At 43.5% G+C, this 20,000-nt stretch overlaps 2 protein-coding genes across 2 annotated transcripts in view; one reads left to right on the top strand and one right to left on the bottom strand.

Moving 5' to 3' along the window:
- LOC143286726 (twitchin-like) overlaps nt 1-20,000 on the top strand; it is a 346,369-nt gene that overhangs the window by 33,641 nt on the left and 292,728 nt on the right.
- Nucleotides 2,332-20,000, bottom strand: part of LOC143286644 (uncharacterized) — a 27,823-nt gene continuing 10,154 nt past the window's right edge. Inside the window, exons 3-5 of the mRNA XM_076594282.1 lie at nt 8,173-8,262; nt 4,625-4,772; nt 2,332-2,941 (exon numbers count right to left, since the gene is read on the bottom strand). Of these exons, the coding sequence (XP_076450397.1) occupies nt 2,470-2,941; nt 4,625-4,772; nt 8,173-8,262 (710 nt within the window). The 3' untranslated portion in view covers nt 2,332-2,469. The remainder of the gene's footprint in view (nt 2,942-4,624; nt 4,773-8,172; nt 8,263-20,000) is intronic.

The following is a 20,000-nucleotide window of genomic DNA, read 5'->3' as shown; positions in this document are numbered from 1 at the left end:
TCTCTCTCTCTCTCTCTCTCTCTCTCTCTCTCACACACACACACACACACACACACACACACACACACACACATACGCCCGCCCGCACGCTCGCTTGAGCACACACACACACGCACACATGCACACATATGTGAAACCCGTTATACAGAATTGTCTTCCATCGTCGGAAATATAATGCTCACTCAGGGATCTTCAGAAAGCTGGATAACCCTCATTTCATACACATCAAAGCGTTCACTTGAGACGAACACAGACACGTCAAATTAAACATGCTGGTGTGTCTGGTGACAAAAACAAAAACAAAACAAAACAACAACAACAACAAAACACCAAGACTTTTAAAATGAGACCAGTTAAAACCTGGCTGTATTTCCAAAAATCAAAGTGAAGAGCGAATGAGGTGGTGAGGTTTTTTTTCCTCGAGACATTCATCCTTTTAGTCGACAACCACGTTATTAATAATAATATTCTAGGTTGTTCTTATAAACACAACTGACAGTGAGGATACATCTGCAAGAATCATTCATTTTTGTAATAACAACATGAACAACAGAAAGAAGAAGAAGAAGAAGAGGAAGAAGAAGAAGAAGAAGAAGAAGAAGAAGAAGAAGAAGAAGAAGAAGAAGAAGAAGAAGAAGAAGAAACGGGAGAAGATGAAGAAGAAGAAGAAGAAGAAGAAGAAGAAGAAGAAGAAGAGCTTTGGCAACTTTGACATTTCAAAAGCGCAATTGTCTCAGAAGAAAGTCATTGTGTAAGAACACACACACACACACACACACACACACACACACACACACACACACACACACACACGCACACACACGTGTACGGTCACACACACACACACACAGACACACACACACACAGACACACACACACACACACACTCACACACACACACACACACACACACACACACACACACACACACCAAACTATGCAATGCAATGGCAGTATAAAATATGTATTTAAAAAAAAATAAAGTAGAAGAAAAAAGAAAAGCAGCATGATACGTAAAGAACTATTTTGGGGTGTGTGGTGATATTGCGTTGTGATGTATGATTTCACAGTCCTGGGCATACTACACACATAATTCAAAACACCACATCCTGGACATACTACACACACAATTCAAAACACCACAGACACACCAACGTATGGAATGTATTTGAAACTTTATTCTCTTTTGCAAAGATAATCATTGAACTGAACCCAAACATCATCTGCATTTTATTGACATGTTCCATAGTGAATATCACTTCTTTTTTTTTTTTACAATTTTATACTTTGAAACTAATTTCGAATCGAATATATCATCCATTCTACTATCGGTCATCACATACATACATACATACATATATTCCTTTACATATATTACGTACACACATACATACATACATAGTACTAGAATGTTATATGTACAATTTATTTTTCAGCTGTACATTAATTTTCAACTTTCAAATTATGAGATTTAGTTAATCAGTCCACAATGTCCAAAGTGACCGTTTCAGTGGTATATGTACTGTTTTATTTTCAAATTTACATTTCAGTCTTCAAATGTATACTTTATGTCAAGCACATCTTCAGATACGTATTATCTTTTTGTTTTGTTTTGTATACACTTTTAAAATAATGACAATTATATACATTTTACATTTCAATAATTGTGATTTCAGATGCATATTTTACTTTCCATCGCTAAAACTGGAGTGTAGCATTTTTGTTTTTGGTTGTTTTTGTTGTTGTTGTTGTTTTTGTTGTTGTTGTTTCTAAATCAATCAGAGCAGACAACACTGGCAACAGGGAAAGAGAACTCTTGGCCCCTGCAGAGTGTGTGCTGACCATAGATTACTGGGAATAAAAGCTGCAGGGTTTTCTTTTTGATAACACCTATCTGCAATCCCCTAACCATGCAATTGGAATGAACTTCTTCTTTCGCTTCGTCAAGTCTCCACACTCAGCTCTTTCAAGTCTGGCTTTGAAACCCACCTCTTCCCAAAATAGCCTCCCTTCCCTGCCTCTTCCTTGTCTTCGGTTTCTCCAGTTTTAGAGTTATGCATGCGTGTGAATGACTGGTGTGACAGCAGATTTGATTTGTCTCTGCACGAGATTCAGCGCTATATAAATACCATTATTATTATTATTATTATTATCTGCTTTGACCTTCCACAAATTTAAAACCGGGAATCTACAACAACAACAACAACAACAGAAACAAAAACAACAACAACAGAAACAACAACAAGACATAATTTCAAGATTCCAATACTCTGTACTGTTGGTGTTTCTGGTTGTGTTGTTGTTGTTGTCTTTTTTCCCTTTGTGTGTGTGTGTGTGGTAGGGAGGGATGTTTTTACTATCGGTATTTAAGGTTTTCACGACGATGACCATGCTTGAACAACTGAGATCACACACTGCAGGTCAGTACACTGACAGTGAAAGCAGAGGCCCCGAACTGACCACAGCAGGTCAATACTCAGACACGGCCGAGGGGGCAGGGGTAGGCCCGTACTGACACTCGTCAGATTGCACAGTCTCCAGAGGCTTGTTGTACACCTGGTTGAAGCCGTTCTCCTTCAGGAAGTCCAGCACCTCCTCCTGGAACTGCTCCCTGAAGACCTTGACGTCCCTGGTGAGCACAAAGAGAGAGGCCGACAGGTTGTCCGTCACCAGCGAGTACTGGTACAGTCCCTTGTCGCCGAAGGTTTCGGGCCCTAACTTGATGACCCAGTACGGGGCCACGATGGGCACCCCTTGCAGGCTGACCTCCAGCTTGCCTGTTTCGTTGGTCGGGGTGGCGTACCCGGCCTTGACGTCCAGGGGCCCGTCGGGCTTGTCCTTGCGGTCCTGGTTGAGGACGGACACCGTGCCGTTGGGGTTGGTACCGTAGTCCGCCGTCACGCACGTGGCTCCCTTCTCGAACCATCGGGCGATCACCGCACTGCCAGACGCCACACCCACATGCAGGCACACACATAGACATAGACACACGCACATATACACGCACGCGGGCGCACACACACACACATGCACACAACATACACGCACACACACACACACATATACACGCACGCACGCACGCACACACACACACACACACAAACGCACGAGACACGCGCGCGTGTGCACACAGAGACACGAACATGTGCACACATGTACGCACACACACACACACACACACACACACACACACACACACACACACACACACACACATGAATTCTCAAGACATATCATTAAACGACAGCAAGGCAAGCACATAAAGACCAGGAAATTTTGGCTTTTTTTCCAATGTTTTTTTTCTTCTTCTAATGAATAAATAAATGAACATAAATAACCCACTGTTGCTCCATGGAAATCGGTGGAACAGAGGCCAAGAGTCTGTTAAATCAATCAGTCGATCAAAATCTTTGGACAGCCTCTGTAAGACTGTGCTGAAGAGACCGAGTGACAACGACATGAGCAGACAACACGTTGTTCCGCAATGTAGGCCAGCCAGAAATCCAGTTCCTCGCTCATGATACTCAGTTTGACTGGCTGTACAGAAAGGGTTCAGACCATTCAAAACTTCATTGCTTTGCATAGAAAGAGTTCAGATAATGGAAGCATCCGTTGTTGCAAAACAGTGAAAACATCCCTTGAATTGTTATAAAGAAAACATCCGTTGTATAGACAGTGAAACCATCCTTTGAATAGTTATAATGAAAACATCCGTTGTATAGACAGTGAAGCCATCCTTTGAATAGTTATAATGAAAACATCCGTTGTATAGACAGTGAAACCATCCTTTGAATAGTTATAATGAAAACATCCGTTGTATAGACAGTGAAGCCATCCTTTGAATAGTTATAATGAAAACATCCGTTGTATAGACAGTGAAACCATCCTTTGAATAGTTATAATGAAAACATCCGTTGTATAGACAGTGAAACCATCCTTTGAATAGTTATAATGAAAACATCCGTTGTATAGACAGTGAAACCATCCTTTGAATAGTTATAATGAAAACATCCGTTGTATAGACAGTGAAGCCATCCTTTGAATAGTTATAATGAAAACATCCGTTGTATGGATAGTAAAGCCATCCCTTGAATAGTTTCATCCGTTGTATAGATAGTGAAAACATCCTCTGAATAGTTAAGAGTGGTAACTCTCTCCATTCACAAGGTACACAACTTCAAGTCAGTGCTGCTTACGCTACCGATTCAGCAAGCACACAGGTAAATAAAAGGTACATTGGAACAAAATCAGACACTATATATGAAAACATCCGTTGTGTAGATAGTGAAAAAAACCCTTTGAATAGTTATAATGAAATCATCCGTTGTGTAGATAGTGAAAACACCCTTTGAATAGTTATAATGAAAACACCCGTTGTATGGATAGTGAAAACATCCTTTGAATAGTTACAATGAAAACATCCGTTGTATGGATAGTGAAATCATCCTGTTGTACATGTAACGAAAGCATCCTTTGTGCAGACAGGGTTGATGTAGACATCATTCATCATCATTTATCGTATCTGTTTCTTCAGGCATTTTTATCTCTTGAGCAGATGACGCTATAGCAGTGAACACCCGCCCCTCCCTCCCTCCCCCTCTCCTCCCTCTCCCCCATGCCTCACCTGGTGTACATCTGGTACCAACGGCCCAGGTATTTGTCCACCTTGAGTTCCGTCACCGTGTGGATGCCAGCCACGGATGGTACCAGCAGCAGAACGCTCAGCAGACAGCAACAGCCGTGCATCCTGTCTTTTCTCTTGGTGTCACTACCTTCAACAGTTCAAAGTGGTCATTTTAATTAACCTACGATCCTTTTAGGGCTTGGAGGATTTTTTTTTTAACTCTCTCCATACGAACGGCGAAAGAGAAGACGTTAACAGCGTTTCACCCCAATTACCACCATCAAAATATTGCAAGCGGAAGGCTCTTATACTGAAGAGGTGAATGTTGACAAAGAATACCACAATTCTGACGACGGAAGCTAAAGGTTGGGTCATTCAGACACCCACTGGACATCCGAGGGGTCTGTGTAGAGGAGAAGAGAGGACTGGCCGTACTGAGTGAGTTGTTAAACAACAGCAACAACAACAACAACAACAGCATTATCAAAAACTGCATACAGATTTACCAGAACTTTTGCGTCTGAGGTAAAAAAAACGTGCAAGCATTTCTTTATTGAAGTGAAAAATATCACAGCCAACATGTATCTTAGATTCAGTACATGTCAATGGTTGGTGTCTGTTATTGCGTTATCCTATGATGACCTGCTCTGCGCAGAAAGTCAGTATTACCGTCAGGGATCATTATTATTATTTTCCCAATTTTCCACGTGTGTGTGTGTGTGTGTGTGTGTGTGTGTGTGTGTGTGTGTGTTGTAACTACTGTGAATGCGAATTGATAAGGTGACAGTATTGTGTGTGTGTGTGTGTGTGTGTGTGTGTGTGTGTGTGTGTGTGTGTGTGTGTGTTTTATGTTTTTGATTGATGCACTCAGTACTATGCCACGAGTTCTCTATGATCAAAGTGCACACATACACAGCTTATACCCATCAACAGTTCCTTTTCTTATTCTCTTTCTTTCTTTCTTTTTTCTTCTTTTTTTTCCCCAGTTTACGCCTGTTAATTTCTTATTAACTTGTTGTTGTCGAGTTTCAGTCTGGGCATGCCACACGGTGTATACAGTCGTCTGAACAACAAACTTCACTGTCAGAAATAGATCACCATGGAGAGATTTATATATTTGGTCGGAAATATTTCAGTGTTGAAATTCATTAAGAAAGACATTTAACGGGATTTGTTGGTTTTTCTTGTTTATTGTAGGTCCCCACACGAACCTCTTTTCAAATAATAATTACAGAAGTAGTGCATACAATATTTGATTATTGATTTTTTTTTTTTTTTTTTTTTTTTTTTTGGGGGGGGGGGGGGGGGGTCCTAATCCCGCTTCCCCCGTCCCGCCTCTCACACACACCCTTCCAATATTATGTTTTTTTCTTTCTCCAATCACTGACACTCACCCTCTCCATTTTAGATTTTGTACTCTATCTTTTCCACATTCTGTTCTCTCTCTCTCTCTCTGTCTGTCTGTCTGTCTGTCTGTCTCTCTTCCTTTCTTAGTCCCCTCCTCCTTGCCCCCCCCCTCCCTGCCTCCCCGCCCCTCCCCTCCACCTCAACCGCCCCCCTTTTCATTCATTCGAATATACAGAAATGTCGATTTCTAATCAATAATAACAATTATCATTATGATAGAAATGATAATAATCCAAATGATGATAATAATATCAATTATTTTCAGTCTAATATCATCATCTTAGATGAACAGACTATAAATAAATAAACGAACGAAAAGCTTCTTCTTTTTTTTAACAGGGATGGAATACGTCAAAGAAGAGAGTGAAAAAGAAGCTGAACAAGAAGAAAAAGAGGAAGAGTTTCAGTTTCAGTTTCACTTTCTCAAGGAGGCGTCACTGCGTTCGGACAAATCCATACACGCTACACCACATCTGTTGAGCAGATGCCTGACCAGCAGCATAACCCAACGCGCTTAGTCAGGCCTTGAGTGCATGCTTACATATTTGTGTACCTATGAAAGTGGATTTCATTTTACGTAATTTCGCCAGAGGACAACACTCTCGTTGCCATGGGTTCTTTTTTCAGTGCGCCAAGTGCGTGCTGCACACGGGACCTCGGTTTATCGTCTCATCCGAAAGACTAGACGCTCAGTTTGATTTTCCAGTCAAACTTAGGAGAAAGGGCGAGAGCGGGATTCGAACCCACACCCTCACGGACTCTCTGTATTGGCAGCTGAGCGTCTTAACCATTCTGCCACCTTCCTCCTGGAAGAAACAAATGAAACAATGCAGTCTGAGGACAATTAAGACCACAAGACAAAAAGACGTTTATCTTGTTCTTGGGCCTTGTACATATCTAGATGCCATGCTCTAAAACAAGTTACTAGCATGACATGAATCAGAGAACATTTGTTGCTCTGTCGTCAAGTTTTGAACCTCAATGGAAGTGTTCAGAAAACTTAGACTTGATCCTGGAACTGGGAAGTCGTCGCTTTCTCCCACTGGACCACCCGTCCTCATCTCGATAATCACGTCTTCCATCAAGTGTCATTTTTGCATGTTTTTCAACACAGCTTGGTAATGAATACAACATCTACTGCTTTCCGGAAGAGAGAGTGGGAACTTGAAAACGCAGTGTTCAAGATGATGACCGTTTACTCCACCCACCACTATCATCGACCGCTATGTCCCCAAATGGGTTGAAAGCAAGGAAAAGATTATTGTTTAATCTCCCGTTTCAAAAAACTGGTCACTTAGAAAGGACAAAGCAAGGGAGAGATATTGCTTAATGTCCCGTCACACATCTACTGGTCATTGTATAGACAGGACAAATCAAGGAAGGGATATTGTATAATGTCCCGTCACACATCTACTGGTCATTGTATAGACAGGACACAATCAAGGAAGGGATATTGTATAATGTCCCGTCACACATCTACTGGTCATTGTATAGACAGGACAAATCAAGGAAGGGATATTGTATAATGTCCCGTCACACATTTACTGGTCATTGTATAGACAGGACAAATCAAGGAAGGGATATTGTATAATGTCCCGTCACACATCTACTGGTCATTGTATAGACAGGACAAATCAAGGAAGAGATATTGCTTAATGTCCCGTCACACATCTACTGGTCATTGTATAGACAGGACAAATCAAGGAAGGGATATTGTATAATGTCCCGTCACACATCTACTGGTCATTGTAGACAAGACAAAGCAGGGATGGGATATCATAATATGTCCCGTTACACATACAGGTCATTGTAGACAGGACAAAGGAAGGAAGGGATGTTGTTAAATGTCCCGTTACACATACAGGTCATTGTAGACAGGACAAAGGAAGGAAGGGATGTTGTTAAATGTCCCGTTACACATACAGGTCATTGTAGACAGGACAAAGGAAGGAAGGGATATTGTCAAATGTCCCGTTACACATACAGGTCATTGCAGACAGGACAAAGGAAGGAAGGGATATTGTTAAATGTCCCGTTACACATACAGGTTATTGTAGAGAAGACGAAAGAAGGGAACGATATTGTTAAATGTCCCGTTACAAATACGGGTCATTGTAGACAGGACAAACAGCAGGACTCACCTGTTTTCAAAAGAAAGTCTTTGCTGTTCTGGGCAGTCACCTGACTGACGTCTTCTGGGATGCAGGGCAGAGCAAGGGGACAGTGGTTTGCTGATGAAGACAAGGTGGCCAGTCTTTGAACGTCGCAGTTTATATAGAGTGTGTGTGTGTGTGGGAGGGGGGGGGGGTGCGGGGGGGGGGGGGAACTGTCTCGTGTCTACCCGCCCACACACCCCCCCCCCCAACCTTTCCTCCACTCCTCCATTCCCTTGCCACACATAACGTGGACCCCAAAGGCCGTGACCTACTGCATTATCCAACATCTCTCTCTCTATTTTTTTCTTTTCTTTTTTTTAAATTTTTTACCTGTACTCTATTCCATCTTAGCAAAGTACCACGTGCAGAACACACGCCTGACCAACGTTAGAAAGCAAACGGAGATAGAACAAGCGCGCACGCGCGCGCGCGCGCACACACACACACACACACACACACACACACACTGTTGACTTGCAAAACCAGCCTCAGCTTATAAGGATGTACATACTACGATATACATACTACATATATGGTATACATATCTATAGATAGACAGATAGATAAACTAGTAGATTGGTAGACAGGTAGATAGATAGATAGATGTAACCAATGTCAACCTAAATGATGACACGGACATGTACATTATCATCATCATTTTCATCATTGTTGTTGTTGTTATTCTTGTTGTCCCTCTTCTCCTCCTTCTTCTTCTTATCATTATTAATCATTGTAGTACATATATTATTGTTCTTCTTCTTCTTCTCCTTCTTCTCCTCCTTCTTCTTCTTATCATTATTAATCATTGTAGTACATATATTATTATTCTTCTTCTTCTTCTCCCTCTTCTTCTCCTTCTTCTTCTTCTTATCATTATTAATCATTGTAGTACATATATTATTGTTCTTCTTCTTCTTCTCCTTCTTCCTCTCCTTCTTCTTCTTATCATTATTAATCATTGTAGTACATATATTATTGTTCTTCTTCTTCTTCTCCTTCTTCTCCTCCTTCTTCTTCTTATCATTATTAATCATTGTAGTACATATATTATTGTTCTTCTTCTTCTCCTTCTTCTTATCCTTCTTCTTCTTATCATTATTAATCATTGTAGTACATATATTATTGTTGTTCTTCTTCTTCTCCTTCTTCTTCTCCTTCTTCTTCTTATCATTATTAATCATTGTAGTACATCTATTATTGTTCTTCTTCTTCTTCTTCTTCTTCTTCTTCTTCTTCTCCTCCTACTTCTTCTTATCATTATTAATCATTGTAGTACATATATTATTGTTCTTCTTCTTCTCCTTCTTCTTATCCTTCTTCTTCTTATCATTATTAATCATTGTAGTACATATATTATTGTTCTTCTTCTTCTTCTCCTTCTTCTTCTCCTTCTTCTTCTTATCATTATTAATCATTGTAGTACATATATTATTGTTCTTCTTCTTCTTCTTCTTCTTCTTCTTCTCCTCCTTCTTCTTCTTATCATTATTAATCATTGTAGTACATATATTATTGTTCTTCTTCTTCTTCTCCTTCTTCTTCTTATCATTATTAATCATTGTAGTACATATATTATTGTTCTTCTTCTTCTTCTCCTTCTTCTTCTTATCATTATTAATCATTGTAGTACATATATTATTGTTCTTCTTCTTCTTCTTCTTATCATTATTAATCATTGTAGTACATATATTATTGTTCTTCTTCTTCTTCTTCTTCTTCTTCTTCTTCTTCTTCTTCTTCTTCTTTTTATCATTATTAATCATTGTAGTACATATATTATTGTTGTTATTAGTAGTAGTAGTAGTAGTAGCAGTAGTAGTAGTAGTAGTAATCATTGTAGTACACATAGTATTAGTATTATTAATCATTGTAGCACACATAGTCTTCTTCTTCTTCTTCTTCTTCTTCTTATTATTATTATTATTATTATTATTATTAATCATTGTAGGACACATAGTACCTTTTTTTCTTTCTTTTCTTTTTCTAAAAAAAAAAAAAAAAAAAAAAATCTCCTGTGCGACTTACTTGATCATTATGTAGTCGTCATGTGGAGAGGGGGTGGAGAGCGGGGAAGTCTGGGGTGTGTGTGGGGGGGAGGGGGCGGGGGGAGCGTGTGTGGGGCGGGGGGGAGGGGGGTGGATTCATCGCGATCTCAAATCCTCACGTGTCCAGCCCACGTGACCGTTGCACTTTAGAGACGGGAAGAAAAGAAAAAAAAAAAAACATGAGTGCGTGGCGGTTTATCTCTCGTGATGTATGGACTTATCTTGGTACTTCTTTTTGACCTATGAGAACTTCAAGACACACGCACATACACACACACACACACACACACACACACACACACACACACACACACAGAGTGGGGTTAGAGAGAGAGAGAGAGAGAGAGAGAGCACTTTAAGACTTCAGATCCTTTGATAGGTGTGCACTTTAGTTAGCTTTTCATGATTTTTTTTTCTTTCTTTTTTTCATTTTTTTGCCAGTGGCGGTTATGTATTCTGATGGTGGTAAAGGTCAGCAATACTTCCTGAACAGTTTATTAGCTACCTGAGCGGCCGGCTGCAGTGATATGCAGTCGGCAGAAAAGACCGTGAGTTCAATTCTTCGCCGTCCCTAAATCACAGTGTGCTGACTGCTATGCCTCAGCTGAACGTCTTGTCGATGTGAGGGGTTTTGTTTGGGGGGTGGGGGTTGGGGGGGGGGGGGACTCGGGGGGGGGGGGGGGGTGGAGGAGGGTCATTGCATCGTCAGTCTGCTTCCCTCCAGCGCTGTCTTTTTCTTCTTCTTCTTCTTCTTCTTCTTCTTCTTCTTCTCCTTCTCCTTCTTCTTCTTCTTCTCCTTCTCCTTCTTCACCTTCTCCTTCTCCTTCTTCTCCTTTTCTTCTTCTCCTGCTTCTTCTTCTTCTTCTCGCTGGTTTTGCTGTCTGTCACTGCAGGCTGCTTTGGACCCTTGCGTACTGATTCAATTCAACACACGTTTGGCTGTGGGAGGGCCAGGATATTGAGAATGAGAAACACACACACACACAGACACACACACACACACACACACACACACACACACACACACACACACACACACACACACTCACTCACTCTCTCTCTCTCTCTCTCTCTCTCTCTCTCTCTCTCCCACCCATACACACACTGCACACACACACACACACACACACACACACACACACACACACACACATACTAAACACACACACACACCCTCACTCACGCACGTGCACACACTGCACACACACACACGCACGCACACACACACACACGCACGCACGCACGCACACACACACACACACTCACTTATGCACGCACGCGCGCGCGCGCACACACACACACACACACACACACACACACATACACACACACACACACACACACACACGCACACACACACGCTCACGCCCGCACGCACACACACACACACACACAAACGCGCGCGCGCACACACACACACACACACACACACAACAGCTAACAGTAGAGTGGTGGGGGAGGGGGGCGGGTGTGTGTGTGTGGGGGGGGTGTGGGGGGGGGGGGCATTGGGGTAGAGGGGTCGCACAACAAGTCATTCCACCAGTATACCCCCGAAAACGGAGTATGGCTGCCTACATGGCGGGGGTAAAAACGGTCATACATACACGTAAAAGTCCACTCGAGTGAACGTGGGAGTTGCAGCCCACGAACGAATAAAAAAAAAACAAAAAAAAAAAAAACGAAGATACCATCTATATATGAGAGACAGCCATCAGTACACAGGCAGGGGTGGACGGGGGAAGGGCGGGGGGCGGGGGGTGGTGGGGGGGGGGGGAGTGTCTTGCAACGTGACCAGCTGACTACTCTGGGATTTTAATATCTCAAGTCTGGGTTCGTGTGTCCTGAACTGTCCTGGTTGGGGGCTGTTTTTGAGCTGGTTTCAGAGGTGGTGGAGATGGGGTGGTTGGCATGACCTTGAGTGTCGTTTTCTTCTTCTTCTTCTTCTTCTTGTGCGTGTGTGTGTTTGTGTGTGTTTGAGTGTGTGGGCGTGCATGTGTACGTATGTCTTTGTTTGCTTGTTTCATAATGTGTGTGTGTGTGTGTGTGTGTGTGTGTGTGTGTGTGTGTGTGTGTAAGTACGTACGTACGTACGTACATGATAATCTACCAATTGTTCTTTTCATCGCTTTGTTACTTTGAATAGACTATTCCAGTTACTCTCTCTCTCTCTCTCTCTCTCTCTCTCTCTCTCTCTCTGTGTGTGTGTGTGTGTGTGTGTGTGTGTGTGTGTGTGTGTGTGTGTGTGTGTGTAAGTACGTACGTACGTACGTACATGATAATCTACCAATTGTTCTTTTCATCGCTTTGTTACTTTGAATAGACTATTCCAGTTACTATACTTATTCGTCGTTCTTATTATTTTATTTTATTTCATTTTATTTCTTTATTTCTATGTTTTATGTCGTTCTTTATTTTTATGTTCTGTGTCGTTAAATAGGCAGAATTGTAAAAAAAAAAATTAAAAAAAAAGGCCTTTACTGCGCCTAATTCTTTACCAATTAAAGATCCAATCAATCAATCAATCTTCTTCTTCGTTCGTGGGTTGTATTTTGTATTTGTATTTCTTTTTATCACAACAGATTTCTCTGTGTGAAATTCGGGCTGCTCTCCTCAGGGAGAGCGCGTCGCTACACTACAGCGCCACCCATTTTTTTGGTATTTTTCCTGCGTGCAGTTTTATTTGTTTTTTCTATTGACGTGGATTTTTCTACTGATTTTTGCCAGGAACAACCCTTTTGTTGCCGTGGGTTCTTTTACGTGCGCTAAGTGCGTGCTGCACACGGGACCTCGGTTTATCGTCTCATCCGAATGACTAGCGTCCAGACCACCACTCAAGGTGTAGTGGAGTGGGAGAAAATATCGGTGGCTGAGCCGTGATTCGAACCAGCGTACTCAGATTCTCTCGCTTCCTAGGCGGACGCGTTACCTCCAGGCCATCACTCCATGTAGGAAGTTGTTTCTCCATTTTCGTGGACGGGGGGGTGGGGGGGGGGGGGGGGGGTAGTGGGGGGGGGAGTTGTATGTTAATGTTTTCATAACCCACCGAACGTTGACATGGATTACAGGATATTCAACTTGCGTATTTGATCGTGTTCATGCGTACATACACACTAAGGGTGTTCAGGCACTTGCGGGCCTGCATGTATCATGCTGACCTGGGAGATAAGCACAGTCTCCACGAAGCGCCACATGACCGTGATTCAAACTCGGGACCCTCAGATTGAAAGGTCAATGTCTTCACTGGTCGGCTGTTGCGCCCATCGGTGTGTGTGTGTGTTTGTGGTAATGCTGACGTCCTGCCAGTGGTATTGTCTTTCTTATTGTCCTGTACTTTGTTCCGCTGTGGTTTTGTAGGGTGACTGTGTGTTTTCAGTGACGAAAGCACTGTCACCCGAATCTGACATAGTAGTAGTAGTAGTAGTAGTAGTAGTTGTGGTAGTAGTGGAAGTAGTTTTAGTATTACAACAAGAATAACGTCAACAAGAACCGTGACCACACACTCACACACACACACTCACACACACACACACACACACACACACACACACATGCAATAAGTCAGCTGCGTGAGTACCCCCCCCCCCCTCATACACACACACACCCCTCCCCCCATCCCCCAACCCCCCAGCGCCCCCCCCACCCCCCCGCCCGCCCCCCACCCCCCCCAAAAAAAAGCAACAAAAAAAAGGAAAGAAGTTATGGAAGAAAACCAGTACACCTGTGCACTTCACACACGAAAGGTAACACGAGACAAGCAGGTTTCGGACAGGAGAGCATACACACTCTCACACAGACATGTCACCTTTTACCTGTCTGACCATGTGCTTATTTTTTACAGCGTCACGTAAGCAGCTATTTATTTATTTATTTATTTATCTATTGTTTATCTATTTATACTTTCATCCACGCCCCAGGAAGGCTGTCCTCAAACCCGGCCTCTAACTGATCCAACTTTACACACAGACACCCAAATCACGTGACCAATACAATGTTGATGTCTGTATGAGGATTTGAATTAAGAGTCCTAAACGGGCGCAATAGCCGAATGGTTAAAGCGTTCGACTTTCAATCTGAGGGTCCCGGGTTCGTATCTCGGTAGCGGCGTCTGGTGGGGTAACGGGTGGAGATTTTTCCGATCTCCCAGGTCAACATAATAAATTATGTGTAGACCGCCTGAACCCCCTTCGTGTGTATACGCAAACAAAAGATCAAAATACGCGCGTTAAAGATTCTACAGTCTGTAATCCATATCAGCGTTCGGTGGGTTATGGCAACAAGAGTATATCCAACCTGCAAACACACACCCCTCCACGAAAACGGAGTACGACTGCATAGTACATGGCGGGGTAAAAACGCTCATGCACGTAAATGCCCACACATGTATATACGAGTGAACGTGGGAGTTGCAGCCCACGAAAGAAGAAGAAGAATCAGAGTGATGTTGAAAAAGACCACGAAACATATTTTTTTTCAGTTGTAAAGACTCACAAAACTAAAGGAAAATAGTAGTTCAGAAAGGATTTTTTCTTTTTAAGTTGGAATTTACAAATCAGCGAAAAGACTGAATTCTGTGTATAAGAAAGCAATAATGGATATGAAGGCAGGCAGAGTCAGTGTGCAACGGAGAGCCACCATGAGAACCACAAGTGCCGAATTACCCCTCCCCCACCCCTCCCCTTCCTTTGTTAACTGGCAGAAAACGTTCAGCGAGTTTTGCTGATGAGGTCATCTCGCTGTGCTGAGCGAAGGGCGCGTCTCCCTTTTTATTTCTATTTTGTGCTGGAGGAAACGGCAGCCTTTCAAAGCCATTATATGATTTCGCCCCGCTCTTTAAAAGGTGAACTCTGCTCTGGCGCTGTCCGTAGATTTGTACACCGTTCATTTTCACCCCCATGGGAACACTTACACACACACACACACACACACACACATTTTTTTTTTTTTCTTCTTTTTTAGGGACACGTACACTTAAAAAAAACAATTAATTCGACGCACTGGTGTTGATGATAAACCGAGGATCCCGTGTGCAGCATGCACTTAGCACACGTAAAAGAACCCACGGCAACAAAAGGGTTGTTCCTGGCAAAATTCTGTAGAAAAATCCACTTCGATAGGAAAAACAAATAAAACTGCGCGCAGGGGAAAAAATAAAGGTGTTCCCAAGAGAAAAAAAAAAAAGTGATGTGGGCATGAAAAACGGTTGAACCAATGTGAAGGAAAGGCGGAATAGAACGGAATGAAGAACGTCCTGGCATTGCATCCCCTAATTTAACTCTCTCCATACGAACGGCGAAAGAGACGACGTTAACAGCGTTTCACCCCAGTTACCACCATCAAAATATTGCAAGCGGAAGGCTCTTATACTGAAGAGGTGAATGTTGACAAAGAATACCACAATTCTGACGACGGAAGCTAAAGGTTGGGTCATTCAGACACCCACTGGACATCCGATGGGTCTGTGCAGAGGAGAAGAGAGGACTGGCCGTACTGAGTGAGTTAATACATCCAGTAAACGAACTGTTTTCCCAGTTCGTTGTGTGTTGTCAGCCTGTGTTATCAGTACACCCAGGGTGGATGACAGACCCTCGAGAGTGTCATGTCCATCCGTTCCTGGAAAGTAGGTCATCAGGTCCTCTTTGATGGCACCCCTTTCGTCCCCGCCTACCCACCCACCCACCCACTCACCCACCCCCTTCCCCAAAGGGGTAGGTGGAAAAAAAAAATGTTACCCACCTTTCCACACTTGACTTCCCCCACACCACACTGACGCTAGTTACATTAGCCGTGTTTACAGGAAGTCGTGGCACCATTTATTTATCTTTTTTTTTTTTTTTTTTTTTTTTTTTTTTTTTAGCTCTACCCACAGAGCAGTTACTATTACTCGCAGTCAGCTGAAGGTGGCAACAGAAAGATTCCACATCTGGTGCGCGAAAACAGGTCACATCTTTTGGCCCAGTTTCTCTCTCTCTCTCTCTCTCTCTCTGTATGTGTGCTTGTATTGGGCACATGCATCTATAAACAATTAATTCACCTTGTTCTAGAAAAGCTTATTGACAAGAATTGTTTTATTTACTGTTCATAGTTTGTTTTTGTTTTGTTTTTGTTTTTTTTCGTTCAATACACGACGCTGCAGTTGAGAATTATGTCCCCTTGACATAAGGGCTGTAGATAGGCCAATGTCAATAAATAATGTCTGAAGCGTCTGAAGCATCTCTCTCTCTCTCTCTCTCTCTCTCTCTCTCTCTCTCTCTCTCTTTAACGGTTATTAAATTGCTGTTTTTAACGAGCGCTACAGTCCAGTGGTTAAATCGTTGAACTTTGAAGTGGAGGGTCCTGGGTTCGAATCCGTCCCGGTCGTGAAGCCTGGTGTGCAGACCTGCTGTGTCCACAACCCCCCTTCTTCCCGCCTCTCCCTGCCACCCCTCAACCCCCCACCCCCCCTTCCCCCTTCCCCCTTCGTGTGCACACGCATACAGGCACGTGAAGGATTCTGTGTTCCATGTCAGCATTCGGTGGATTATGGAAGCGAGAACATTTCCCATTATTCACCGTCATGTCAGCGTTGGACTGTCAATCTGAGGGTCACGGGTTCGAATCACGGTGACGGCGCCTGGTGGGGATAAGGGTGGAGATTTTTACGATCTCCCAGGTCAACATATGTGCAGACCTGCTAGTGCCTGAACCCCCTTCGTGTGTATACGCAAGCAGAAGATCAAATACGCACGTTAAAGATCCTGTAATCCATGTCAGCGTTCGTGGGTTATGGAAACAAGAACATACCCAGCATACACACCCCCAAAAACGGAGTATGGCTGCCTACATGGCGAGGTCAAAACGGTCATACACGTAAAAGCCCACTCGTGTGCATACGAGTGAACGTGGGAGTTGCAGCCCATGAACGCAGAAGAAGAAGAAGAATCACCCCCCTTCCCCCTTCGTGTGCACACGCATACAGGCACGTGAAGGATTCTGTGTTCCATGTCAGCATTCGGTGCATTATTATGGAAGCGAGAACATTTCCCATCATACACCCGCCCGGAAACCGGCTGCGTGCAGGTCGAGGCTAAAAACGGTCATACACGCAAAAGCCGACTCGTACATTTAAGTGAACGTGGTGGAATTTGCGACCCCGGAAAGCAGAAGAAGGCAGCGTTCTGTTGTTGTTGTTGTTGTTGTTGGTGGTGGTGGTGGTGGTGGTGGTGGTGGTGTTTTTATGCTTTTTTTTTTTTTTTTTTTTTTCAATGCCTGTAGCACTGTGGCAGTGATATGAAATAAGGTTCTGGTTCGCGCGTCATAACCTTATCTGTTTTTGTTTTTTTTTTCTTTCGCAAAAATCAATTTCACGGTTGTTTGGAAAAGAAGGTTTCCACCCATCATTTTGAAGAAAAAAAAAGCAAAAAAAAAAAAAAAAAAAAAAAAAAAGCAGCAACTTGTGAATGAACATAAGCGTGACAGAATTCACCAAATGTTTCCTGCTTTTCCCGTGTCATTTATTTCCCACTGGGGAATTTACAAAGGGGGGAGGGGGAGAATGCATAATGGCCTTTGCAGGTGTCTGAACGCATTATAAATCGGCACTGCCTTTTACCCTGTTTACAACCTCTCCTCTCCCCGCCCTCCTCTCCAACATTTTCTAAATGCTAACATTCAAATGTGGAAATCAACACTTCAACAAAAGGTCTACATTTCACAAGTATGTGTAACTTGAACGGGATATCAAACCAAAATCCTCCTCCATGCTGCTCTGTTTCGTAACTGATGCATTCTTGTCGTGGACAAGAAATAAATGAATGAACGAATGTTGATGGAAAATGTAAAACACTGAATCCTCACCAAACCACTTGCTCCCGTGCAGACATGCAGGCAGGCACTTTCACAAACTATGTTTTATCTGCTCGTTTATATCACAACATAAATTTATGAATTTATTAAATTTCTTTTTTTTCTTTTTTTTTCAAGGCCTGACTGAGCGCGTTGGGTTATGCTGCTGGTCAGGCATCTGCTTGGCAAATGTGGTGTAGCGTATATGGATTTGTCCGAACGCAGTGACGCCTCCTTGAGCTACTGATACATTTTTAGTTTTGTTGTTGTTTTTCTGTCTGTACATTGTATTCAGTCTATTGCAGGACACAGTTGTGTTGTTGTTAATTCAGTCGATCATTCGTCGAGAGAAGAAGAGAGAGAGAGTATTTATCTCTGCGCTGAATAAAAATCCTTTGTTGTATTTATATTTGTATTTCTCTTTTTATCACAACATATTTCTCTGTGTGAAATTCGGGCTGCTCTACTCAGGGAGAGCGCGTCGCTACACTACAGCGCCACCCTTTTTTTTTCCTGCGTGCAGTTTTATTTGTTTTTTCTATTGAAGTGGGTTTTTCTACAGAATTTTACCAGGAACAACCCTTTTGTTGCCGTGGGTTCTTTTACGTGCTCTAAGTGCATGCTGTACACGGGACCGCGGTTTATCGTCTCATCCGAATGACTAGCGTCCAGACCACCACTCAAGGTCTATACTAGTGGAGTGGGAGAAAATATCGGCGGCTGAGCCGTGATTCGAACCAGCGCGCTCAGATTCTCTCGCTTCCTAGGTGGACGCGTTGCCTCCAGACCGTCGCTCCAAACTGTCTCTGAAGACCCTTCTCTCTCTTTCCATCTCTCTCTCTCTCTCTCTCTCTCCCTCTCTATCTTTCCGTCAGCATACACTGATACATACATAAGGGCGTTGCTCTGTATGTGAGCCTCTCACAAAATAAAGCCTGTGCATACCTCCCCGCCTGAACAACACCTTCATAAAATTCCTCTCACGACATTTATAACCACGCGTGATAAAGGAAAGAACCGCCCACTACTCGCCCTCTTCCTCACTCTCTCCTTCCTTCCTTCCTTCCTTCCTTCTGTCTTCCTTCCAGCTACTACCCAGCCCTATACTACTACAGCACAGGCCACGGCCGCGAGCAGTAAAAGATATGTCGGAGGACGTAAATTTGGAAGCATCAAAGGCGTGGCGCAGTGGCAGGGACAGTGTTATTAAGGCTGTGAGCAACGGCTGACCGGGGCACTAACAGCCAAGCGAAAATAAGTTATCGGGACTGGAATGTTAACGAAGCAGTTTTTTGAGGGGGTGAGTGGAGAGGGAGAGGAGGCCGGTGGTGTGTTAGTTGGGGAAGGGGTGGTGGTGGGGGGTGTGGTGTGGTGGTGGGGGGGGAAGATTGGGGGGGGGGGGAGTGGAGGCCTTCACCTCCCCCCACCCACCTCCCCCACCCCTCATCCCCCCACCCCCTCCTTCCCCCCCTCCCATCTTCATCCTTAACGGTCACTATACTATGGTATATATTGCTTTCACCACACAGCTGCAACGACAATCAATCTCGCCCCCCCCCCCGCCCCCCCCCCCCCCCCCCCCACATCCCCACACCCCACACCCCCTACCCAACCCCATTTCCCCCCCTCCCTCCAGCCCCTATTCAACTCACCTCACTTTTTTATTTTTTGTTTTGCTGGGAGGGGTAGAGGGAGGGGGGGGGGGGGGCATGAATATGTACTGTTTTAGGAGACTTGAGGTCATGGGTAGCTGTGTATTATAAAGATAGAAGAGGTAGAGAGAGAGAGGCTTGAGAAAGAAAGAGAGAGAGAGAGAAAGAGGGAGAGAAAGAGAGAGAGCCACACAGAGAGAGAACGAGAGAGAGAGCCAGAGAGAGAAAGAGAGAGAAAGAGAGAGAGAGCCACAGAGAGAGACAGACAGAGAGAGAGAGAGAGAGAGAGAGAGAG

The sequence above is a fragment of the Babylonia areolata genome, chromosome 10, assembly GCF_041734735.1.
Source record: "Babylonia areolata isolate BAREFJ2019XMU chromosome 10, ASM4173473v1, whole genome shotgun sequence".
In the NCBI taxonomy this organism is placed as follows: Eukaryota; Metazoa; Mollusca; class Gastropoda; order Neogastropoda; family Buccinidae; genus Babylonia; species Babylonia areolata.
Note: the sequence above shows the minus strand (reverse complement) of the source record. Positions and strands in the feature narration are given on the sequence as shown.